The 22,983-nt window shown below is 38.1% G+C and overlaps 1 protein-coding gene across 5 annotated transcripts in view; it reads right to left on the bottom strand.

Moving 5' to 3' along the window:
* LOC128861271 (G-box-binding factor-like) overlaps nt 1-22,983 on the bottom strand; it is a 139,521-nt gene that overhangs the window by 73,423 nt on the left and 43,115 nt on the right. For 3 of the 5 annotated variants that reach the window (XM_054099269.1, XM_054099270.1, XM_054099271.1), the window contains exon 3: nt 22,377-22,414. The exons of the other annotated variants lie outside the window; for them this stretch is intronic. In XM_054099269.1, coding sequence (XP_053955244.1) covers nt 22,392-22,414 — 23 coding nt within the window. In that variant the 3' untranslated portion in view covers nt 22,377-22,391. Of the gene's footprint in view, nt 1-22,376; nt 22,415-22,983 lie in introns of those variants that run through there. 5 annotated transcript variants of the gene reach the window in all.

Below are 22,983 nucleotides of genomic sequence, written 5' to 3' on the forward strand. Positions count from 1 at the left end.
AAATGTACAAATTGTCAATAATAAAATGCTTCAAACGCATTTCTACACTTGTTTGCTAAAACCCAAACAAATTTAAATCCGTTATCTTTACAAAAACAACAACGCAACAATACATATTTGCGTGTTGTACTTAAACTTTTTTTGCGTAATTTTAGCGCTCATTGAGGGTTATTTTACGTATGCATCTAAAATGTATAACGGGAACAACAAAACAAACTGTTTTCATGACAACAATGTACTCTTTTAATGATACAAAGATAATGCATGAAGTTTTTTTTAACATAACTATGATAATTCTTAGTGTTTGTAAGAAATAACAAGGTGTACTTAAACTTTATTGACCCACTGTACATAAATATGCAGACTGTGGAACTCATCTACCCACAACGTAGCAAAATTGCCATTTGGCAAGACGACTATGGCGGGCAGACAGAGCAGTGAAGGGATGTGGTGCAAATAAACCGGGTGAAAACTTCGATTAGTCATCGGTGCTAATGTCGTCAACACCATCGCAAACGCCAAAACAAGCAACAAGCAAGAGTAACGCCACCATAAGTGACAAGAAATCGCAACAACACTTGCAAAACTGCAACCAAGAGAGCAAGTTTCCATATGATGATTCCTACGATGCGCTGCTCAATTGGAACCTTATGGGCTTTTATGCGTATTTTAAACTGCGTACATATCCACATACATACATGCATGTGTATACAAGCATAAGAGTAAAAAACGAATAAATTCAATACAATTCACTTTTATATTGTAATGTAATAACAGCAAAGAAGACAGACACAAGCGCTAATAACAACGCATATTGTAGCGCGGCAGCAACCAAAAATTTCCACGCTCTCACACATGCCGGCTAAAGAGTCATACATACATTAATACATAAGTAGGGGGAATAAGGTGGAGGAGTTGAGAAGTGAGAAGCGCCGCCAAACACATTATCGATTGAATCAATTTAAACAAACGAATGTGCTTACATCTACATATACATTTGTGTGCATAATAATAGCAGCGCGACATTTTGCAAACTGTTGACTATTTACTTATGTTTTATTTTATAACTTTTATTTGTTATGAAAATATAGTTCTTACTACAACAAAAACCATAAAACATAAAATATCAACCTTTGTAAAAATTTGAAAAATATTTAAAACATTTCAGCAAAATTTCAAACTTCTTAGTCAGAATGAAAAAAAAACAAAATGTGAAAAATTCTGGGTGCGCAGTTTTGTAGCCCATTCAATTTTGATATGGTAAATTAAAGTTTATTAAGGGGACAGATACCTGTAAACGGCCATATTTTCCCTGATTTTCATTAAAATTATTTAAAATGAAGAAGTCAATATATATATATTTTTTTCAAAATTGGCATACAGTTGATTTATACATTAAAATAATATAAACTTTTTTTTATTTTAATCATTTGAAATGGCGGATGTACACTCAATTCTTCCAGGAAGGTCGCAGCGGGGCTTTTCAATCGGCCGGCATTGTAGCATCGGTGTCAGTGACTTGAATACAAAAACCAAAAATTTGTTTTTTTATTAATGTCATAATTTCTATATAAATCAAAAACAAATGAAAAAAAAATTCGCGGGAAAAAATGCTTAACAAAAAAAAAGGAATTTTGAGGCGAATTTTCCTACTAAAGGGTTTTTCAATTGGCGCGGGTCGATTTTGGCGCCCCGTGGCAGCCATTTTGTTTTGATGACATCTGTCAAATCTTTTGTTTCTTATTCAGTTGTTTATGCCAAATCATCATGGCAAGTTACACGATTGAACAGCACGTTCAAATGATAAAACTTTATTATCAAAATGAGTGTTCATTAACGCAAACGTTGCGCGCATTGCGCTCATTTTTCGGTAGACGTGGTGGCCCTTCCTATTTCTTATGGCCCATATTGAACCATATGGACCTAGACGACATGTGGTTCCAACAGAACGGCGATACGTGCCACACAGCAAACGCCAATATATTCCATTTCAACATCTTATGGCCCTTATTGCAAAACCCTTTATTTTTGCTTCGAAAAAACTTTTTTTTTTTTGAAAAATTTTCGAATTGTTAATTCACATAGAAAGTAATATCATAAAAAAGATGTGTGCAAAATTTCAGGAAGATCGGTCAATAACTTTTCGAGTTATCGTATACGCGAATTCGAAAAATATAGTTTTGAGAAAAACGCGTCTAAAGTTTGAAAACATAACTATACCTCTCCCAGCGCTCGAACTCAAAGAATAAAGTCGTCACAGTCTATAATATAAAAAATACTTCAATTTACGTTCTAAATTTTTATTTAAATTTATATTATATTAATATTTTATAAAAATATTTTTTTTTTTGTTTTCGAAATTTTAAAAGTATCTTGGGCATTTTCTCAATAAATAAAAAGTAAAAACTTTGCAATATGTCACAATATGCTAATATAGTGAACACAGGTGTATCTATATATGTGTATATAAGCAAAAACAAAAACATAAAAAATATAGCATAACAACAACTGCTGCAAAACTGTTGCCATGATGATCGAAACGACTGTAACCGCGCATGTTCTGCCACCATCGCTGTTTATTGAGAGGATCGACCGCAAACTGGGTTTATTTACTTTGTCAACAAGCTGATAAACAACTGAAAAGCAACAAAACAAACACATATAGCAATGATAAGCGAGTCGAGTATTCGTTTAACACACATACGTGTATATGTATATGTGTCTATGCATACAATTTTTTGCGTCGCAGTTCTCGAGTTCTTCACAGTCGTCGTCAACGTCAACGTCAACGCCAACCCCAACATTGTAGTCGGTTTTGTTGACGATGACTTTGATGACTCCAACGCTATTTCTTTTCGTGAAATAGTATAAATAAATATCAGCGACATCGGGTATCGACGCACAGAATTTATTGAACATATAAATTAACGATGAATCTTGCTCCCCCTTTCACCACTCAGTTGTGTTACTTTTTAGCTTGGCATGTGTGTGTTGTTAGGCTGCGCTTGGTTTGTGGGATAGATTTCAGTACTTGCTATTAATTGAATTGAATTAAATAAAAAGTAAAGAAAGGCGATCTTTACTTACATGCATACACACAAACATATATACACGCGCACAGTTTAGTAAAATTTACTATTTCGAATCAAACAAACTCATAGACAACGAGAGTTGAGCTTGCAACATTAGAGAGACGGACAGAAATTTGGTTTTGGCGTATAAAAAGTGGGTCCACACAAACTTATTCGAACTTTATTTCTCCTATTTATCTCTTCTCCAAAGGCCGACGGACATATACATAAGTTTATCCCCAAACTAGATGAATGGATAAACTGAAAGCACGGCGAAACAGATTACTATCTAACCCAGATGCTCAGCGAACATGGTGGCTTTCTTGCGTACCTCCACCGTTTTAATCTAGCAGATAATTCGAAGATGAGAGTGCAGAACACGTGGCTTTTCACTGCGCCATATTTTATGAAGAGCGCTTCGAACTCGCAAATGTCCTCGGTGGCGTCCCTACCACAGATAGCCTTGTAACGCAAATGTTGGAACTCGAAAGAAAAATGGGAAGCAGTACACAAAAGTTTACAGCAAGGAATAAATAATAGGTCTATTTATAAGTTCGTGCGGTTTTACAACAGATGGCGTAACTTGATTATTATTCCATCGATCCACATTTCCAAACATTCATTGGAGAGCTACTGTCGTAAGGCACAAACGTCAGTATAAGTTTTTTATTTGAAGCGTAAACAACAATATTTTTACCACACTTGAAAATGTCGAATTTCGTGCCAAATAATGTGTTTTTGCGGGGAATTCTTCTTCATTATTTTAATATGAAGAAAAAAGCAGCCGAAAGTCATCGTATCTTGGTGGAAGTTTATGGTGAGCATGCTCTATCTGAGCGAACGTGCCAGAAGTGGTTTGCACGCTTTAAAAGTGGTGATTTTGGCTTGGAAGACGAAGAACGCGAGGGTGCGCCGCCAAAGTTCATGGATACCGAATTGGAGGAATTGCTCGATCAAGATCCGGCTCAAACGCAAGAAGAGGTTGCAAAAACTTTGGGAGTTGATCAATCAACCATTTCCAAACGTTTAAAAGCCATGGGAATGATCCGAAAGGTAGGCCATTGGGTGCCGTATGAATTGAAGCCAAGAGACGTTGAACGCCGTTTTATGGCATGCGAACAACTGCTTCAACGGCACAAAAGAAAGGGTTTTTTGCATCGAATTGTGACTGGCGATGAAAAGTGGGTCCATTACGACAATCCAAAACGTCGGGCAACGTATGGATACCCTGGCCATGCTTCAACATCGACGTCGGCGCAGAATATTCATGGCCTGAAGGTTATGCTGTGTATCTGGTGGGACCAGCTGGGTGTTGTGTATTATGAGCTACTGAAACCGAATGAAACGATTACGGGGGATGTCTACCGACGACAATTGATGCGTTTGAGCCGAGCACTGCGAGAAAAACGGCCGCAATACGCCGATAGACACGACAAAGTTATTTTGCAACATGACAATGCTCGGCCACATGTTGCACAAGTGGTCAAAACATACTTAGAAACGCTCAAATGGGATGTCCTACCCCACCCGCCGTATAGTCCAGACCTTGCGCCATCCGATTACTATCTCTTCCGATCGATGCAACATGGCCTGGCTGACCAGCACTTCCGTAATTACGATGAAGTCAAAAAATGGATCGATTCGTGGATTGCGGCAAAACCGACCGAATTTTTCACAAAGGGAATCCGTGAATTGCCAGAAAGATGGGAAAAAGTAGTAGTAAGCGATGGACAATATTTTGAATATTAAATTTGTAACCATTTTACGTCAATAAAGTTTCAAATTTCGAAAAAAACCGCACGAACTTATTCATAGTCCTATTAATAAAAGCAATTAGTAATAAAACTCCGAAGCTTTGAATTGGAACGCAAGGTGGAAGCAAAGAACCTTTTTTGAAACACATCTCCTGTGGCGTGAATGTATGCACGAACAGACGACAAGCACGAACGCGTGAGGTAAAGCCTCAAGACGAAACCAAACAGACGGCAAGACGATATCGAGAAACGAAATTACAACTTTCCGATGCCCCATCGGTCACAAAGCAATGGAGGCTTATCCATAGCGTATAACCCCCCAATATGCTATTTGCAAAGGAACCTAGACGCAGGTACCAATGTGATCGCTTCTTAACACATCAGTGCCAAAGACCTCAGGCCTGATTCGAGCGAAGGAGGGTCAGACGCACAGAAAGTGGTCCGCCGTCTCATCCTCCTCTTTACAAGCTGGGCAGAGTACACTGTCTGAGATGCCTACCGTCATCAGTCCAACTAGCTGTCTGCAGTCCCTTCTGCTTAGTGACAGGAGGACTTGCGACAGTCGGTCGGACATGATAGGCAACATCAGTTTGGTCCACCTGCAACCTCTCTCAGCCTGCCAAGCTCGCTTGTGGGTTAGAGTAACCTATTTGCTAACCGTGGCTTTGATGGCTGCAGAAGGGAGTGGCAGAACGGGCTCCGGACCAAAGAAGTTGCCTTCAGAGCCCATCCTAGCTAAGGAGTCGGAGGTCTCGTTACCCACGTGTCCCGAGACCCATGTTAGCATCAGGCTCTTATGTCTACCGACATAGTTGAGCCTGGACTTACAGAACTCGACTACTCCTGATTTGGTTGGCGGGCTGTCTATAGCCATGAGCTCAGCCTGGCTGTCGCTGCAGACACGTATAGATATGTCTCTCTATCTATTTTCCACAACAAAGTTCATCGCTACTTGAACAGCATACATCTCCTCCTGAAACACAGATATATGCATTCTAAAAGCAAAGTGCAGTTTTGCCCCGCTGGATTCCTCGTAGACCCCACAACCGGTCCTGGAGCCATTAGTGAAAATGCGAAAATAGTGTTTGCCGGCCTCCTTTTCAGAGTTTGACCTCAATTGAGCCTCTGGCAGCACATCGCTTTTTAAGTGCGACTCTTGATGGCAAGGAGTATGGTGAGAATCGTTAGATCGAAGTTCATGCCTTCTCTGTTTTCCAATGCCGGACAGGGGCCGTACCAGTTCGCATTGTGTTTCAGCCTGCAGATGGCCTTCAAGACCTCTCCGGGGATGAAAGCATCAAGTGGTGGTAGACCAACCAGAGCAACTAATGCCGGGCCAGAAGTAGTCGGAAAAGCTCCAGTGCAAGAGATGGCTACAGTACGTTGTAGTCTTGATAAGGTACTCCTGACTCCGACGAGAGGGAATCTACTCATCCAGACCACTGAAGCATAGGTGATAATAGGTCTTATCAAAGCCGTGTAATCCATAGGATTTTGCTAGGAGAAAGACCCCACACTTTCACAAAAACACCCTTGCCCCGCTGGAAAGCTGTCAGTGCTTTGGATATCTTTGTGACTTCCAAAAAAGTTTACTATCGGGGATTACTCCCAGATATTTGATAGCTGAATTGTGACTCTTTTTAGCTTAGGCAGAACGAGTTCATCAAGGTTCCTCCTTCCGGTAAAGAGTACAATACCAGTTTGGATGGGGTTTGCCGATAACCCATTAACACAGCACCAAGTGTCAATTTCGTAGAACCAACTATCGTGGGAACGACTTGGTCAATTAGTTCAATTATGGCACTATTGCGTTTGCTCATGCAAAAATTTGGAAAATTTCCATTTAAATTTCATTCTGTTTTGCGCACTGTTTATCTAATTTCGTGAAGCATTGACACTTTATATCAGTATTGCTATAGCGGAGTTAACCGAGTTGGAATAGTCTTTTCCAACTCGTGCAACTATACAAAAGAATACAACTAATGTTGTATCTGCAAATGACAGTGCTGTCTCATTCGAAAACAGACGAGTAGAACAATGACAATAGCAACAATGCAATTGTCAACAAGACGGAGTAAACAATGAGAAAGTATCAGTAACAGCTGCTGACATATATTCCACAATTCGACTTGTTTTTGTGCTGTTTCACTGTTTTTGAGATCTAAGTATGTACGGCCAGCTATGACAGGATCGGGCAGAGAGTAGGACAACGGGAGGCTGAATGAATACGAGTATACATGCATATAAGCTTTTTGTAATATTTTTTTCCTCTTTACTTTGCTTCTTATTACGAGGGTCGTTTGAAAATTATGTTGGAAAATAAAAACTACTTAATTGTTTGGGGTAAACCGTTTTCTTGTTTTTCAACATATCCTCTTATTTATATGTTTATACACTTCATCCAACGCTTTTCTAGTTTGTTCATCCCTTCCTTTAAGTCCAAAATAAGTCCAAGTCCAAATAAAAATATTTTTTATGGCGCCATCTTTTTAGTGAGTTAGTGCGTTGGAAGGTACATCCCCAGCTGACTTCCAGTGAAAGCTTGGTGATATTCGGTTCAGTGGTAACGATGTTATTGCGTCTAAAGTGTCAATATGTTTGTGTCATCGCTACAAAAATGAATTGCAAACAGAGAGTTAATATCAAATTTTGTTTTAAAATCGGTAAAACGTTTACCGAAACATTTCAAATGGTGGTGAAAAAAATTTACGGCGATGATTGTCTATCTCGTGCTAGAGTTCATGAGTGGTTAACACGTTTCAGAGATGGTTGTGAGGACATAAATAACAATGAATATGGACGCCCAAAATCAGTAATCACCGAGAACTCCATCGAAATTGTTTGCAAGTTTATCAAAAATTAACCAAAATCATAGTTGAAATTCATTCATTGACTTCCTGTGACTCATACCTATTCGAAAAATTGCATGTGACCATGAAAGGAAAACGCTTTGAGTCCGTAGATGCCATCCAAAAGGCTTGTACCGACATCCTGAATGACCTGCAACACTCCCTCGGAAAACTGTTAGATCGCGCAAAACAGTGTATCGAGGGCAGAGGGGACTATTTCGAACAAACAAACTCAGAAGTTATCAGAACAAAGCTTCAGTCGTTTCTATTTGAGCTCAGTCTTGTTTATTTTGGACTTCACTTTGTAGGATTGACCCGAATCTGGAAAATAGTAATGCGTTTCTGCAATCACCTAAGTCGAGGAAAATCACTCCCAACCACCACCCAATGCAGACGAAAAGCTCCAACTTCCCCGAGAGTCCCGCGTAACCTTGGCACAATTACGTTCTGGTTACTGTAGCAGGTTAAACTCCTACCTATCCAGAATCGATCCCGACATACTAAACATATGTCCGGCATGTGAAGACACCCGCACGACACTAATTACTTTTTCACATGCCCTTTAAAACCCTAACACCCCTCTCCCTCTGGACCCAACTTGTTGAAACAGCAAGTTTCCTGGGCCTACCGTTAGATGAGCTAGACGAAGACGACCTATGATTACACTACACTGACAGGGCAAAGTTACTGTTACAACAACAACAATAAAGGAAAATCAGTCAACTTCCTCGATTCAAACGAATGCCAAACACACAGAAATAGACCGATCTCGCTGAAACTTGGTGTGCGCTCTTCCAAGAGATGGTACTAACTAAACATAGCCTTGATGCACGCCAATAAGACTTGTAAGAACTTTTCAAACGACCCTCGTAGGTATAAAACATACATACACACATATTTTTTTATTCATAAAACAAAAGAGCTATACAAATATCACATACTTTTTTGCGCTTGACTTTTTCAACAAAATTTTGTGTTGACCTTTGCTGACATTGTTGTTGTTGGCCTCAATTTACTGCATTTTAAAAAACACGTCTGAAAAAATTTTTTAACACGAATATGATAGTCTGGTGTCATTTTTCTTCTTTAGACTCGTTTCTACCAGTGGGATATAAAGCAAAAAGGTTATTATTGTTTCAATTTTGGATATTACCTTCAACTCCTTCACTCTGGTCGGACTTCAGCTACAACCAGACTGTTATGCCGAATCAATGCACTTCTAGCAATTTCAAACATGAGCCAGCCATTTGGAGCTACAGAACTGGAAATATTTACATGCGGAGGACTCCGCCTATATTTTATTCATATAAAAGCAAAACAAAAGTAAAAATGTTGTCCAAAAAGTTTCTCTATTTTGTATTCCGCAAACAACAGTAACGAAAGAAACGAAAACGCAGAAGAGTTTAAACGAGCTTGAGCAAAGATGAACCTCCCTTCTCGTGAAAGCAATGATGTGACCATTAATGATCTCCCTCACGGCTTGTAATTTGATTAGGAAGTAAATTATTAGATATTGGTTGAGTTTGTTTCGAAATGTTGATAATTATGAAAAATTTAAAAAGATGCTGCTTAATAAAATCGGCAGCGAGCAAAGAAAAATATCAGTTATTCTACTGACAAGATATCTATCCAAAAAAGCGAAGATTCAGTACACATTTCTCAAGTGTTTACTGTCAACTCCACGCTCCGCTATGGTTGCCTCATTTCTCATGTGAGTTCGTAGTCGCTTATACAGCCACTTCACCAACACATTTATTGAAACGCTCTTTGCTGACGCTGCTTGAAGTGGACTGCATTTGATGCTTGATGAATATGTGATATGCAATCAAACATGTTCTTCATTTTGCTATGTCATGCAACACCTATCAGCCGGCCAAATCGGTTACTCCCTTCACCAACTTCATGGCCCAGTGGCCCTCTTTGAGATGAGTATACATACATGCAGCAACAAAATTCTCAGTATTATACTATTGACAAAAAGCGTCCAAATTGAGAATGTACATATACTATATTTATATACACTGATGGCGGCATTTCTCTCACTTAAAAAAACACTAGTAACTAATATAAGAAGAGTGATCAAAGTACCTGTTCCGCGACGAAAGGCGATTCAATTTAAATGGACTTGATGAACCTAAGCGTGCGTCATAAGGTGAGGTAGTAATGGTGTCGCAGAAGCTGTGGAGACCTTTCAGAGCAGAAGACCGTTGAGCGCTCTCTCTGTAAATGTGACAATTTAGCAGCTAGACGATAAAGGTCAGTGGGTGTTTCTTTCTTCGATAACTTTGAGCGGTGCGCCAACCTAAATCCCATTAGTCTTCTCCACTAAATCAACAGCTCTGGCTGGCTGTAGATATCTGCCTGTTGGAGGTCTCATAATGGTATCAAAACTTGGTGAGTGTCAGAGTGGCACTTCGAACATTTCACCTACTTCATGAAGTGGGCTAGGTTTTGCTCCAATTGTACCATAGAAATGGGGTAAGTTCCACCAAAACTGAGCTGCTCCATCCGGAGAAGTGGAATTTGCATTCACTTATCCGCAGGATAGCACCAGAATTCACTCTTCTAGCAGGACAAAAGAGACAAAAACTTATTATAAAAGCCCGCACGCCGTCCAGACACTTAAACCCCATTGAAAATGTTTGGGTTATCCTTTTAAGAGACTGGAAAACTGCGAGCTGCAATGCCAATAAAGGCTTGAAAAAACTTAGTTCGTTCTATGCTGATAAGTTGAAAAAAGTTGTGAGTTAACGCGACATCAACTTGTTATCAGAATTGTTTTTTTTTTTTAATATATGTGAATTATAGCTAAAAAGCATTATGAATGAATGAAAATGAGGTATGCACTTCGACCTCACGGTCTTCTGTGCCTTCATCACAGTGCCTCATACAAAATCAGCTCTCTCAATAAACCTAAGATGCAGCTGGATTTAGCTGAGCATATGTGCCTTTCTTCCGACCGCATGCGATCGAGATATCATTCTCCTTCACGTTATAGCATCACAATCGAGAGGAAGTTGTGTTAGAGGTTCCAGGAATTAATCGCAAATACGACATAAGTCAATGGACCATAGTGTATCCAAGCCTGTGAAGTTGGATGCGCAATCTGCAATGACAATGAGCGAGAGCCATCTTAGTTTGTCCCCAGGGAGTGTTACGAGTTTCTTGTACCTGTTTTGATTATAGCCTCCTGTAAAGACTTCGTCTGGGGTAATCCAATAGTTTGGTGCCAGCTTACGTCTATTAACTTTCTCTCCTCGCTTCTAAGCTCCTCCTTGACTTGATAGTGTGTTGTCCCATGACAAGGAAGAGGCCATACAACCTTTTTAATCAATACAACAGCCACTTCGTTCCTGATAAGATTCCGTACCTATACCTCTATGTCCTGGGACCCTTATGAGCCGGATGCAATCGGGCATTTCTGGTAGATTTATTTTCTCGATGCGCTCAAGAACTAATGAAGCCTTAACCTTAAAGGATGACAATTCTTTGTGTGCACCTGACTGTTGCTCATAACTGTAGTTCAGTCCACCTAGAAGATATTGGGAAAACTACCCACAGACCACATTTTTTGTCATATATTCAGCGCCAGGCAGAGGCAGGTGCTAGAATGCAAGGTGCCAAAATGGATATACATTTTCTAAAACTTGAAGAGGCTTTATTTGAATCTTAACATTTTTACTTAGTTAATGGCAAATATTGGGAAGCAAGTAATATTAATTTTATCCACACTTCGTCCCAACTTTAAACGAAGAAAATCTACATAAGTGAGTACATGGGAATCGCCAATAGTGTACGAATATGTAATAGCTGAACAACAATCAAAACAAAGAGGTTAACAAGTCTACACAACTCGATTGGCGTTACCTCGCCCCAACTACATACAGGCATGCATACATATATATATACATACATGCATATATATATATATATATACATACATGCATATATATATATATACATACCTACATATGCATATGTGTATTATACATACATGTTTACATGGATATCAGCAAATTTTCCCTCATTTCAAACGGAGTCGATTACTCAAGATGCTTTCAATTTCAATTCAACCGGGCTATTCGGGTCATGTTCTTCGATTTCGATGTAACTCAAGTATGTTGCTCTCTGGTCAAAATAATGAGACACGTATTTTTGTGTTCGCCCGAAAAAATTTTTTTTCAAGAGTTATCGGCAATTTTGTTTTTCGGCTCAAAATCGTTTTTTTTTTTTTCATTATATAAGAATTTTTTTTTTTTAATGCCCATAACTTAGTCAAGAATGAACCGATTTTAATAATACTGGGTTCAAAATGATCGTCATTAGATACACGAGCGTCTTAATGTAGAAACAATTGAAAAAAAGTAGTTGAAAAATTTTTATTTAGCAAAAAAGGAAAAATTTTGAAATTTTTTCGAAATTCAATATTTCAAAAAGTGTATTTTTTTTTTATAACTTTTTCCTAATCAAGAGGACACCTCAAACTTCAATTGAGCTGAATGCCCAGTAGTTAAAATGAGTTGTATTTGAGTCATGAATTTTTGAGTCAAAAACCTGTTTCGCACTTTTTGTTTTTTGGAAAATAAAAAATTTTCAACTACTTTTTTGCAATTGTTTCTACATTAAGTCGCTCGTGTAGGTAGGTAGGTAGGGTGGTTGTCGTAAGACACACTTAGACCTTCGGCAGGTCCATTGTGATACCACTGGAGCTGATCCTTACTCTACGTGTTCCCTTTCAAACCATCCGGTTGCTTTAATAAACGAGCAGAGCTTGGTTAGTTTTAGATGGGCTATATCCGCTACATTGGTTAGAAATGCTCGTGTAAGTAAGTAAGGACGATCATTTTGAACCCAGAATTATTAAAATCGGTTCATTTTTGACTAAGTTGTGGGCATTTAAAGAAAAGTTTTCTTATACTATAATTGAAAAAAATCGATTTTAAGCCGAAAAACAAAATTGCCGATAACTCTTGAAAAGAAATGTTTTCAGGCGAACAAAAAAATACGTGTCTCATTATTTTGACTAGAGAGCAACATATTTAAGGGGGGAAGCTGGTCTAGAGCGCAAAAAATGGGCATATTTTATGAATTTATTTTGACTCAACAAAGGAATCAATCGAAAATCTGTGAAATAGGTTTAATAATATAGCTTTCATGGTACAAATACAAAATTTTTCGTCTGAATTAATTTCAAAATGGCCGCTGTCCAGCAGTTCTCCTAAGGCGCCTTTTTTTCTAGTGGGTCCATTGCCGAAGACGTAAGCTCCTTAATTTTTGTCCTGGATGAAAAAATAAAATTTTTTTAGTTTCTATATAACAACAGAAAGAGACGTACGTAGGATTTTTTCGATATTTTGTTTTTTCGCGAAATGGTGCACGTTTGAACAAAAAGTTACAATTTTCACTATAAAGAACGACATAAAATTGTTGATTAAAAAAAAACTATGTAATATAAATAAAAAATCCTACGTACGTCTCCGGAGAAAGGTATTTCGAATGTATTGCCAAAATTTCGTAAGAATCGGTAAAGATTTGTTCGAGTTATGTCTTCGGCCAGTTTAAAAAAAGTGATTTCGAGAAAAACGCGTTTAAAGTTGTAAGTAGCGTTCGGGGCATACCTGCGAGGCACTGCCGTCGAATGAAAAATTTGGGCATTTAGACATTTTTGCTGGCATCCCTCATTTGGTATATTATTTCTAAGACCCTAAAGCACCTTTTAAGACAAAAAAAAATTTTTCGATTTTTTTCAAAATTCTAGACCAGCTTCCCCCCTTAAGTTACAACGAAATCGAAGAACACGACCCAAATAACCCGGTTGAATTGAAATGGAAAGCATCTCAAGCAACAGTCGTAAACACTAAAATAATCCATCGATCCAAAATTTAGTTCAATCAACGCAGGTGCCCATAAAAGATGTCATTAAATGAATGGCAACTGGACAAAATATTATTACACGTAAAACTTTTTAAGATATTTAATGTTGCCCCTAATTTACTACACTTTCCTTATATTCCTTTAAATTACCAAAATTTTTATTTGAAAACGGAAATATGTATAAGGAATTGGAATATTTCTAGCCCGAATTAACATAAAACAAAGTATCTTGTCTTGAAACATGCTTTTAATAATGTCCAAATTGTCAATTATAATAATTATAAATTTATTATTATAATTATAAATTCATTCGCGTTGAGACTTGTATGCCCGCAACTGTAAGCTGTATATGCAAAAATTGCCTTGCTCTTGGGTACAAAGTATGCACGTACTTACACACATATATTACATATGAGCGTATGCAAGTACTATTCAACTGTTTTCGAAAGTTATCAGCCATGAAATTTCGTTAATGTTTACTTTACAAATTTTATTTAAATTTTTTAGCTCGAAAACAAAGGCTTCTACTCATAAGCATACATACATACACACATGCATACATACATATATATTAAATATATATATATATATACTCCCATAAATACGTCATATAGTATACGTCGATATGTACTTGTAGTAGAACAGCAACATACAGCGTTTTTAGAAATGCATTCAATACCTTCTGCTATAACCTTCACAATCTGAAAATCGTTATTATTAATTCTGTCTATGCGAATGTGGAGTTCAATACAGATAAACGTAAACAAAAACGTAAAAAGAAAATAAAAATAAGCAAGCAAAAAGTGCTATTCAAAATTGCACTGCCTCAGGTAAACGAAATCATCCAAACCTAATTTATAAAATTGCAGGTCGGATGTTGGCTTCCTTCTTTGCTTCGAAAACTGCTAAAGGCGAGTAGAAATGTACGAAAATTGGTATATGACTTTACTTCTTCACTCCCTTCAAGGCTTCCCATAAGCTTACATTGAGCCCGAAACTTAAAAAAATTTCGTATTATATTCAGTGACTTTATATTGGAACAGAAAATTAAGAAACTGAAATAAAATTGCTCGCACATATTCTACAATACTTGGTTTCTCTGCTTGCTTCAAGTGTTTATAATTGGCTATAAAAAATGTAATATCAGCAAATTATTAAAATCCCAGTGCACCTAACTAATTAACCCAATAATAAAGCGGGGCATCAGCTATGCTCTCAGTTGTGAGTACAAATAATGATATGTGCGGATATGCATATGTATATATGTATGTATGTACACAAACATACTTGTATGGGTAAGAAAAGTAGGTTAAAGAAGAGGTTGAATCTGGAAACAGTGCAAATGGTGAAACTAATAATAAATAAAAATGTCTTTTGCATATTGAATTTCGATAGGGATATCTGCCGAACAATCATCAATCTGATTGATGATCAAAAATAGGGTCGAGCGAATAGCCGTATAGGACGATACAGAGATACAGTCCGCGACAAACAATGGCACATCAACAGTTTAACCCATTTTGAAAATTGTTCTCCTTTGCATTTAGGCTATTTTTTAGCCACTCTCTTGCCTTTTACTTCAATAGTGGAACTAACCTGCCTGCTTTCCACTAGTCAGGAATTATGAAAGTGACCAACGACAGATTGAGGACCTTTGTGAGGTAACCTACTCCCAATGGACCCATGTTTTTCTACACAAACACATTAGTTCCGTCGGCGCCAATGACTTTTGAAACATTCGCTTTGTTGATGACTGTGCCAGCACCTCATCGCTGGAGTAAACAAACGGTGCACAGTTGTTTCGCAGTTTTTGCAGCTGTCTGGCGGCAAAAAGAGCTCTCGCAACTCTTCGGATTCGATGAAGTACAGCCACCGAAGATGATTGCCAACTTGTCGTTGTACTTCGTGGGATTCGACAGGTCTTTACGGTGGAGCAATGCTTAGTCACACACCAGAGGTAAAGTTGCAGGTCTTCAGGTGCCCCGCCTATTTAATTCGCTTATGTTGAATTACAAGTTGCCGAATCTCCAAATTGAGATCACTTATTCGGAGATCCCCGGGATCGGGATGAAGCGAGCTGCAGCAGCGATAACCTTGCGGAATGCGCGTTCGCCCAAGCACACATCATTAGGGATGGGAAGAGCGGTGGAAGTGTCTTCGGTGAATCCCACGAAGCCGGCCCAATTAGCTTTGTTAAAGTTAAAGTGATTCGCGGAAGCAAAATCTGCAGGTTTTTCAATCGAAAGTTTAATGAGTAAATGATCTGATGTCAGAGATAGCATAGGTCGCCAGGTTATGATATTTATCAGACCAACATTAGCAATTGTTAGGTCAGGCAAGCTGCTGCGGTTACTTACTATCCTGGTGAGGGCTTCGTCGTTTACTGTACTAAATGTCGAATCGTCTCTTTGCTCTGCCAAAAGTTGCCCCTTACGGCCGTTTAGCAGGCTTGAGTGCCAGAGATCGTGATGCGTATTGAAGTCACCTACAATTAAATGGTTTTCACTACTGATAAGCGCACCATTTTCAGGTGATATCCAGCAGGAAAGCAGGTGACAGGGGGTATATATATATGTTAAATAATATAGATTAATGTTACTCAGGTGAACTTTACTGGGTCATCCGCCTTGATTAGGCCCTAATCATTTGTTTTTGTTCCCGCACCTCAAAAATAAAATGCGAGGTTTCAGCGCCTGAAGAAGCTGAAAATTGGTTGAAGCGAATGCAGAAGTATACTGACTTCCAAGGAAAATATTTTGAAAAACAATAAAGCCATTTTCATCATTATTTTACTGTGTTGTCGTTATTGGGCACAAAGTATGAAGAGCAGCCCTCGTATATGCATACATACATACATGCATATTTTACTTAAGGAACATACTTTAAGAAACTCAAGGGCAAAAAATCTTTCATTTGAGTGAGATCGAAAATGATCTGAAACATAAAACACTTAAGTTTTTGTTGCTGGTTTTGATAAATAAATGAACCAAATGTGCATTAGCCCTAGGAAGTTTGAAAATAATACAATAAATACGCTCAAGTGACGGTTAGAGAGTTGATGTAATGAAAATTTACGATCTCTCTCATTTATAGAGCTGTCTCCTCCACAAGTTTGTCTGTATTCGTTAAAGAACCCAATTCAAAGTGGAACCAACAACCAACCAAAGTAGAGCCCAAGTGGAAAGAAAAGCAGTTTGGCGGAAATAAAAACAGTTTGGCCTCACTTCGGAACATCAAGTAGAGGAACAGATAAATGCTTAAGATAAATATGCAATTGAGAGCACAGTATACGCCGCTTAAATGATACCCTCGCTTATTTTAATCAGCAGTTTCAACAGCATACAAAATACATATGTACAATTTTCACTCGAAACATTTTTTATAGAACAGAAACACGCCTTAATTTTCATTGTTCAGTCAATAAAAAGAAAATTGGTGATGAAGAATAGGGCGTTAAATGCATGCAATGCAAAGCTTGGTTACCAAAATTTATAAGCCAATAATTAGAAACCGATAAATTGAAAAATGTGTAATTTTAAATTTCCAATTAACCGAGGGATACTGTACTTGAAATATCGAATTGTGCACAATACCTCAATGCTGGGTAGAATACAACGAACGTTTGGATCTACGTGGGTATATTTATTCTCCATAAAACTATGAAGTATGAGTATTTGAATTCAATTTTGTAAGCCATGATTTTTCGTGTTCGTCCGTAAATAGCGTCAGTGATTCTAAATAGGACAACAAAAAACCAACCACCCTTGCTAGAAAATATTATTACAATACATTCATGCATACAGTACCTTTCCAATGAATTATGGCCAGGCTTTTTTTTGCCTTTTTCGAGTTTACACATCATTTAAATCGGCTGAAAATGGTTATCAACTGATAGATGTATAAGTAGAGCAAAAAAACAAAAAAAAAATGTATACAGGATGGCCCAGAAGTTAACAAAAGTAAGCGTCGCACTTTACAAATACATCGTGAATGAGCCAAGAAAAAACGTAAAAAGAATGAAAATTTTGAATAAATTTTCAAAACTTTCTTTGAAGCCAATTAGCAAAAAAGCAAGTAACACAATTTTTACTATTGATATGTAGTATAAAAAAGGGTAAGTTTTTTTATATAATAGTTTGGAGAAAAATAAATCAATTTTTTTGTTTTTTTGCTTAAAATTTTTGCGCAAATGGTTTAAAACTATTTTATGGTCGATCTTTAGCTCGATACTACGACTACTAACATGTCGGCCAACTTCGATTACTTCTGTGAGTTTATCGACAATATCGACATTTCCTTTAACATAAAAAAGGCCTGAACGGAATCGACGAAACCAAAATTTAACGTAATTAGCTGCTACAGTATCGGCACCATGAGCACCATTCACAATTTCAGCGGCTTGGCTTGGCTTACATTTTCGGCTTGCTTTTTCAAAGAAAAACTGTAAAATGTAACGAAATTTCTCTTTGTTGACTTCCATGGTTAACACCGTGTAACTCACAACTGAATGGAACAAAAAAAAAAACAGCAAAAGAATTTTATTGTGTGAAATGTCACCTTTACAACGAGCGATAAACTGTTTGATCGATACTTTACGAAATTTCGATCACTACAACCATCTACCAAGAAAATAGTGGATTAACCAATATTTTGAATTTGATGTAACCTAGATAATAGGACTATGAATAAGTTCGTGCGGTTTTACAACAGATGGCGTAACTTGATTATTATTCCATCGATCCACATTTCCAAACATTCATTGGAGAGCTACTGTCGTAAGGCACAAACGTCAGTATAAGTTTTTTATTTGAAGCGTAAACAACAATATTTTTACCACACTTGAAAATGTCGAATTTCGTGCCAAATAATGTGTTTTTGCGGGGAATTCTTCTTCATTATTTTAATATGAAGAAAAAAGCAGCCGAAAGTCATCGTATCTTGGTGGAAGTTTATGGTGAGCATGCTCTATCTGAGCGAACGTGCCAGAAGTGGTTTGCACGCTTTAAAAGTGGTGATTTTGGCTTGGAAGACGGAGAACGCGAGGGTGCGCCGCCAAAGTTCATGGATACCGAATTGGAGGAATTGCTCGATCAAGATCCGGCTCAAACGCAAGAAGAGGTTGCAAAAACTTTGGGAGTTGATCAATCAACCATTTCCAAACGTTTAAAAGCCATGGGAATGATCCGAAAGGTAGGCCATTGGGTGCCGTATGAATTGAAGCCAAGAGACGTTGAACGCCGTTTTATGGCATGCGAACAACTGCTTCAACGGCACAAAAGAAAGGGTTTTTTGCATCGAATTGTGACTGGCGATGAAAAGTGGGTCCATTACGACAATCCAAAACGTCGGGCAACGTATGGATACCCTGGCCATGCTTCAACATCGACGTCGGCGCAGAATATTCATGGCCTGAAGGTTATGCTGTGTATCTGGTGGGACCAGCTGGGTGTTGTGTATTATGAGCTACTGAAACCGAATGAAACGATTACGGGGGATGTCTACCGACGACAATTGATGCGTTTGAGCCGAGCACTGCGAGAAAAACGGCCGCAATACGCCGATAGACACGACAAAGTTATTTTGCAACATGACAATGCTCGGCCACATGTTGCACAAGTGGTCAAAACATACTTAGAAACGCTCAAATGGGATGTCCTACCCCACCCGCCGTATAGTCCAGACCTTGCGCCATCCGATTACTATCTCTTCCGATCGATGCAACATGGCCTGGCTGACCAGCACTTCCGTAATTACGATGAAGTCAAAAAATGGATCGATTCGTGGATTGCGGCAAAACCGACCGAATTTTTCACAAAGGGAATCCGTGAATTGCCAGAAAGATGGGAAAAAGTAGTAGTAAGCGATGGACAATATTTTGAATATTAAATTTGTAACCAGTTTACGTCAATAAAGTTTCAAATTTCGAAAAAAAAACCGCACGAACTTATTCATAGTCCTATTACCTAAATGTTACTGGCGAGAAAAAAGTTCTGCTTGAGCGAATTATCAAAAATGTCTACTAATAGGACTATCAATAAGTTCGTGCGGTTTTACAACAGATGGCGTAACTTGATTATTATTCCATCGATCCACATTTCCAAACATTCATTGGAGAGCTACTGTCGTAAGGCACAAACGTCAGTATAAGTTTTTTATTTGAAGCGTAAACAACAATATTTTTACCACACTTGAAAATGTCGAATTTCGTGCCAAATAATGTGTTTTTGCGGGGAATTCTTCTTCATTATTTTAATATGAAGAAAAAAGCAGCCGAAAGTCATCGTATCTTGGTGGAAGTTTATGGTGAGCATGCTCTATCTGAGCGAACGTGCCAGAAGTGGTTTGCACGCTTTAAAAGTGGTGATTTTGGCTTGGAAGACGAAGAACGCGAGGGTGCGCCGCCAAAGTTCATGGATACCGAATTGGAGGAATTGCTCGATCAAGATCCGGCTCAAACGCAAGAAGAGGTTGCAAAAACTTTGGGAGTTGATCAATCAACCATTTCCAAACGTTTAAAAGCCATGGGAATGATCCGAAAGGTAGGCCATTGGGTGCCGTATGAATTGAAGCCAAGAGACGTTGAACGCCGTTTTATGGCATGCGAACAACTGCTTCAACGGCACAAAAGAAAGGGTTTTTTGCATCGAATTGTGACTGGCGATGAAAAGTGGGTCCATTACGACAATCCAAAACGTCGGGCAACGTATGGATACCCTGGCCATGCTTCAACATCGACGTCGGCGCAGAATATTCATGGCCTGAAGGTTATGCTGTGTATCTGGTGGGACCAGCTGGGTGTTGTGTATTATGAGCTACTGAAACCGAATGAAACGATTACGGGGGATGTCTACCGACGACAATTGATGCGTTTGAGCCGAGCACTGCGAGAAAAACGGCCGCAATACGCCGATAGACACGACAAAGTTATTTTGCAACATGACAATGCTCGGCCACATGTTGCACAAGTGGTCAAAACATACTTAGAAACGCTCAAATGGGATGTCCTACCCCACCCGCCGTATAGTCCAGACCTTGCGCCATCCGATTACTATCTCTTCCGATCGATGCAACATGGCCTGGCTGACCAGCACTTCCGTAATTACGATGAAGTCAAAAAATGGATCGATTCGTGGATTGCGGCAAAACCGACCGAATTTTTCACAAAGTGAATCCGTGAATTGCCAGAAAGATGGGAAAAAGTAGTAGTAAGCGATGGACAATATTTTGAATATTAAATTTGTAACCATTTTACGTCAATAAAGTTTCAAATTTCGAAAAAAAACCGCACGAACTTATTGATAGTCCTATTACATTACGCGATACAGGAGGCCTACGGAAATTCGAGAGAAATTTTAAAAACATCCAGAAAGAAGATCGAAAAATAATTCGGATGGTCTTAGAAAAGTGAAGCATGAAATATTGTGAAGGATTTTGAAGTATGAATTCCTACAGCGCCTTTTTTATGAGAAAAGTTACGCCTTTTTTGTGGGAACAGTTTCGTTTTTATGAAAAAAAATAAAATAGTAAAAACTAACAAATTTTCGTAAAACGATGTCTAATATGGTAAGTTTTGGTCCGTTCCTCAATCAAAAACTTGGTTAGGTGATTTCAAGACACACAAAAAAGCTTTGAACCAATTGAGTTCAATTTAGAGCCAATTCCATTAAATTTCTTTCTTTTTGTATATTGAAGTTTCTTACCAAATTTTTGTTAAAGGAACGCGCCCCTCGGCCTTAAATGTAACGAATACGAAGTTTATATAAAAACGAAAGTGTACCAAAGTAGCAAAGAGAATTTGGAAGAAAGCATGCAAGATGTATTTATGGACTATTAGCTACAATTTAAAAGGAATGATAAGAAAAATGCAATTTTAGCAAGGCACCGCAAGCCAGTTTTTCAGTGCAAGTTTCACTATGCTTTCCTGTTAAACTAAATTTAAGCGCCCAATTTTGTGGGCGTAATAAATTCGGTCTAAAAATTAATCGCCGTTGAACTAGCAATGGAAAACTGACCTAAAAAATAGAGCCTGTCATAAAAAATAAAAGCGAATAGGTACTAAAAAAATGGGATACCTCATAAATTATTACCATATATTTGAACCAGCACATCAAACTTAATTTTTGAATTGATTTTTATCTGCAATTAAAGTTTAAGTAAACGTTTTTTAGTTGGTCTCGTCGCTCATAATTCAATGGCCAGTGACTGTACATAAATGAATTTTCGGATTTTAAGTGCCTCTTTTACAATGCATTATAACCAAATGGCTGACAGCTGTTTTCAACCAATTCAATAATGCCGTAAGGCGCCTAACGCAATGACAACAACTACATAGAGTAAAGTGGAACACATACATACATATGTACAAATTGATGCATATGTACCATGTACCTTATTTATCTGCATCAAGTACGAGACATATGTACATGGAAATACAGGGTTATCCAATTTTAAATCCCGAAAGTAGTTAAAAATTAAACCAACTAAATTTTAATATTGACGAAAGTTTTATTTTTTATTTTATTTAAATCAGAACATTAAGAGTGGAATACATGATGGCACGCATACGCGTCCGATTAAATGTCCTTCAAGTTTTGATTACAGTATCGTCACATTCGGTCGTTTTGTATGAGCGCAGTCATCCCAAGAATGATAGATTTATAGGATTGCTCTTTAACTATGGTGAACAAGAAAATTGTGACAGAAACTTCGGCTGCCACGTCACTTGAGAGATTCGGCTGCCGATTTTGCACGATCATTTCACATGTATTCACACACTCGTCCCATCAGTCGTTGTTCAGACGGCAACGAAATGTCATTGGTTGATTTTTTTGTTTTTTCGTATATCAACAATACAATCCCAGTTTTTCTGTACCGAAAGATGAACAAAAAAAAAAACTTAACAGGGGTTCCAAGTTACTGGATATATGAAAATCTTATGTTATTCAGAATCAGATAGTCCAATGTTTATGAAACTTGGTATGGTAGAGTTTTGAGGTCGCTAATGAAGCCAGAACCAAAAATTTTTAAATAGCGGACGATGTTGTTTTGAAATGAAGGAATGCGATTGAAATTCTTTTTTCTCATATTTATCTTATTCTGACCCTGTTTGTGACCATTGTGAGATTATCAAATAGAAAAAAAATGTAGGTTTTGCTGGTTTTTCTTCTTAAATAAAATAAATAATTGGCGCGTACACTTCTGTTAGGTGTTTGGCCGAGCTCCTCCTCCTATTTGTGGTGTGCGTCTTGATGTTGTTCCACAAATGGAGGGACCTACAGTTTCAAGCCGACTCCGAACGGCAGATATTTTTATGAGGAGCTTTTTCATGGCAGAAATACACTCGGAGGTTTGCCATTGCCTGCCGAGGGGCGACCGCTATTTAGAAAAATGTTTTTTATTAAATTTGCTTTCACCGAGATTCGAACCAACGACCTC

This window comes from Anastrepha ludens, chromosome 4 (genome assembly GCF_028408465.1).
Source record: "Anastrepha ludens isolate Willacy chromosome 4, idAnaLude1.1, whole genome shotgun sequence".
NCBI lineage: Eukaryota > Metazoa > Arthropoda > Insecta > Diptera > Tephritidae > Anastrepha > Anastrepha ludens.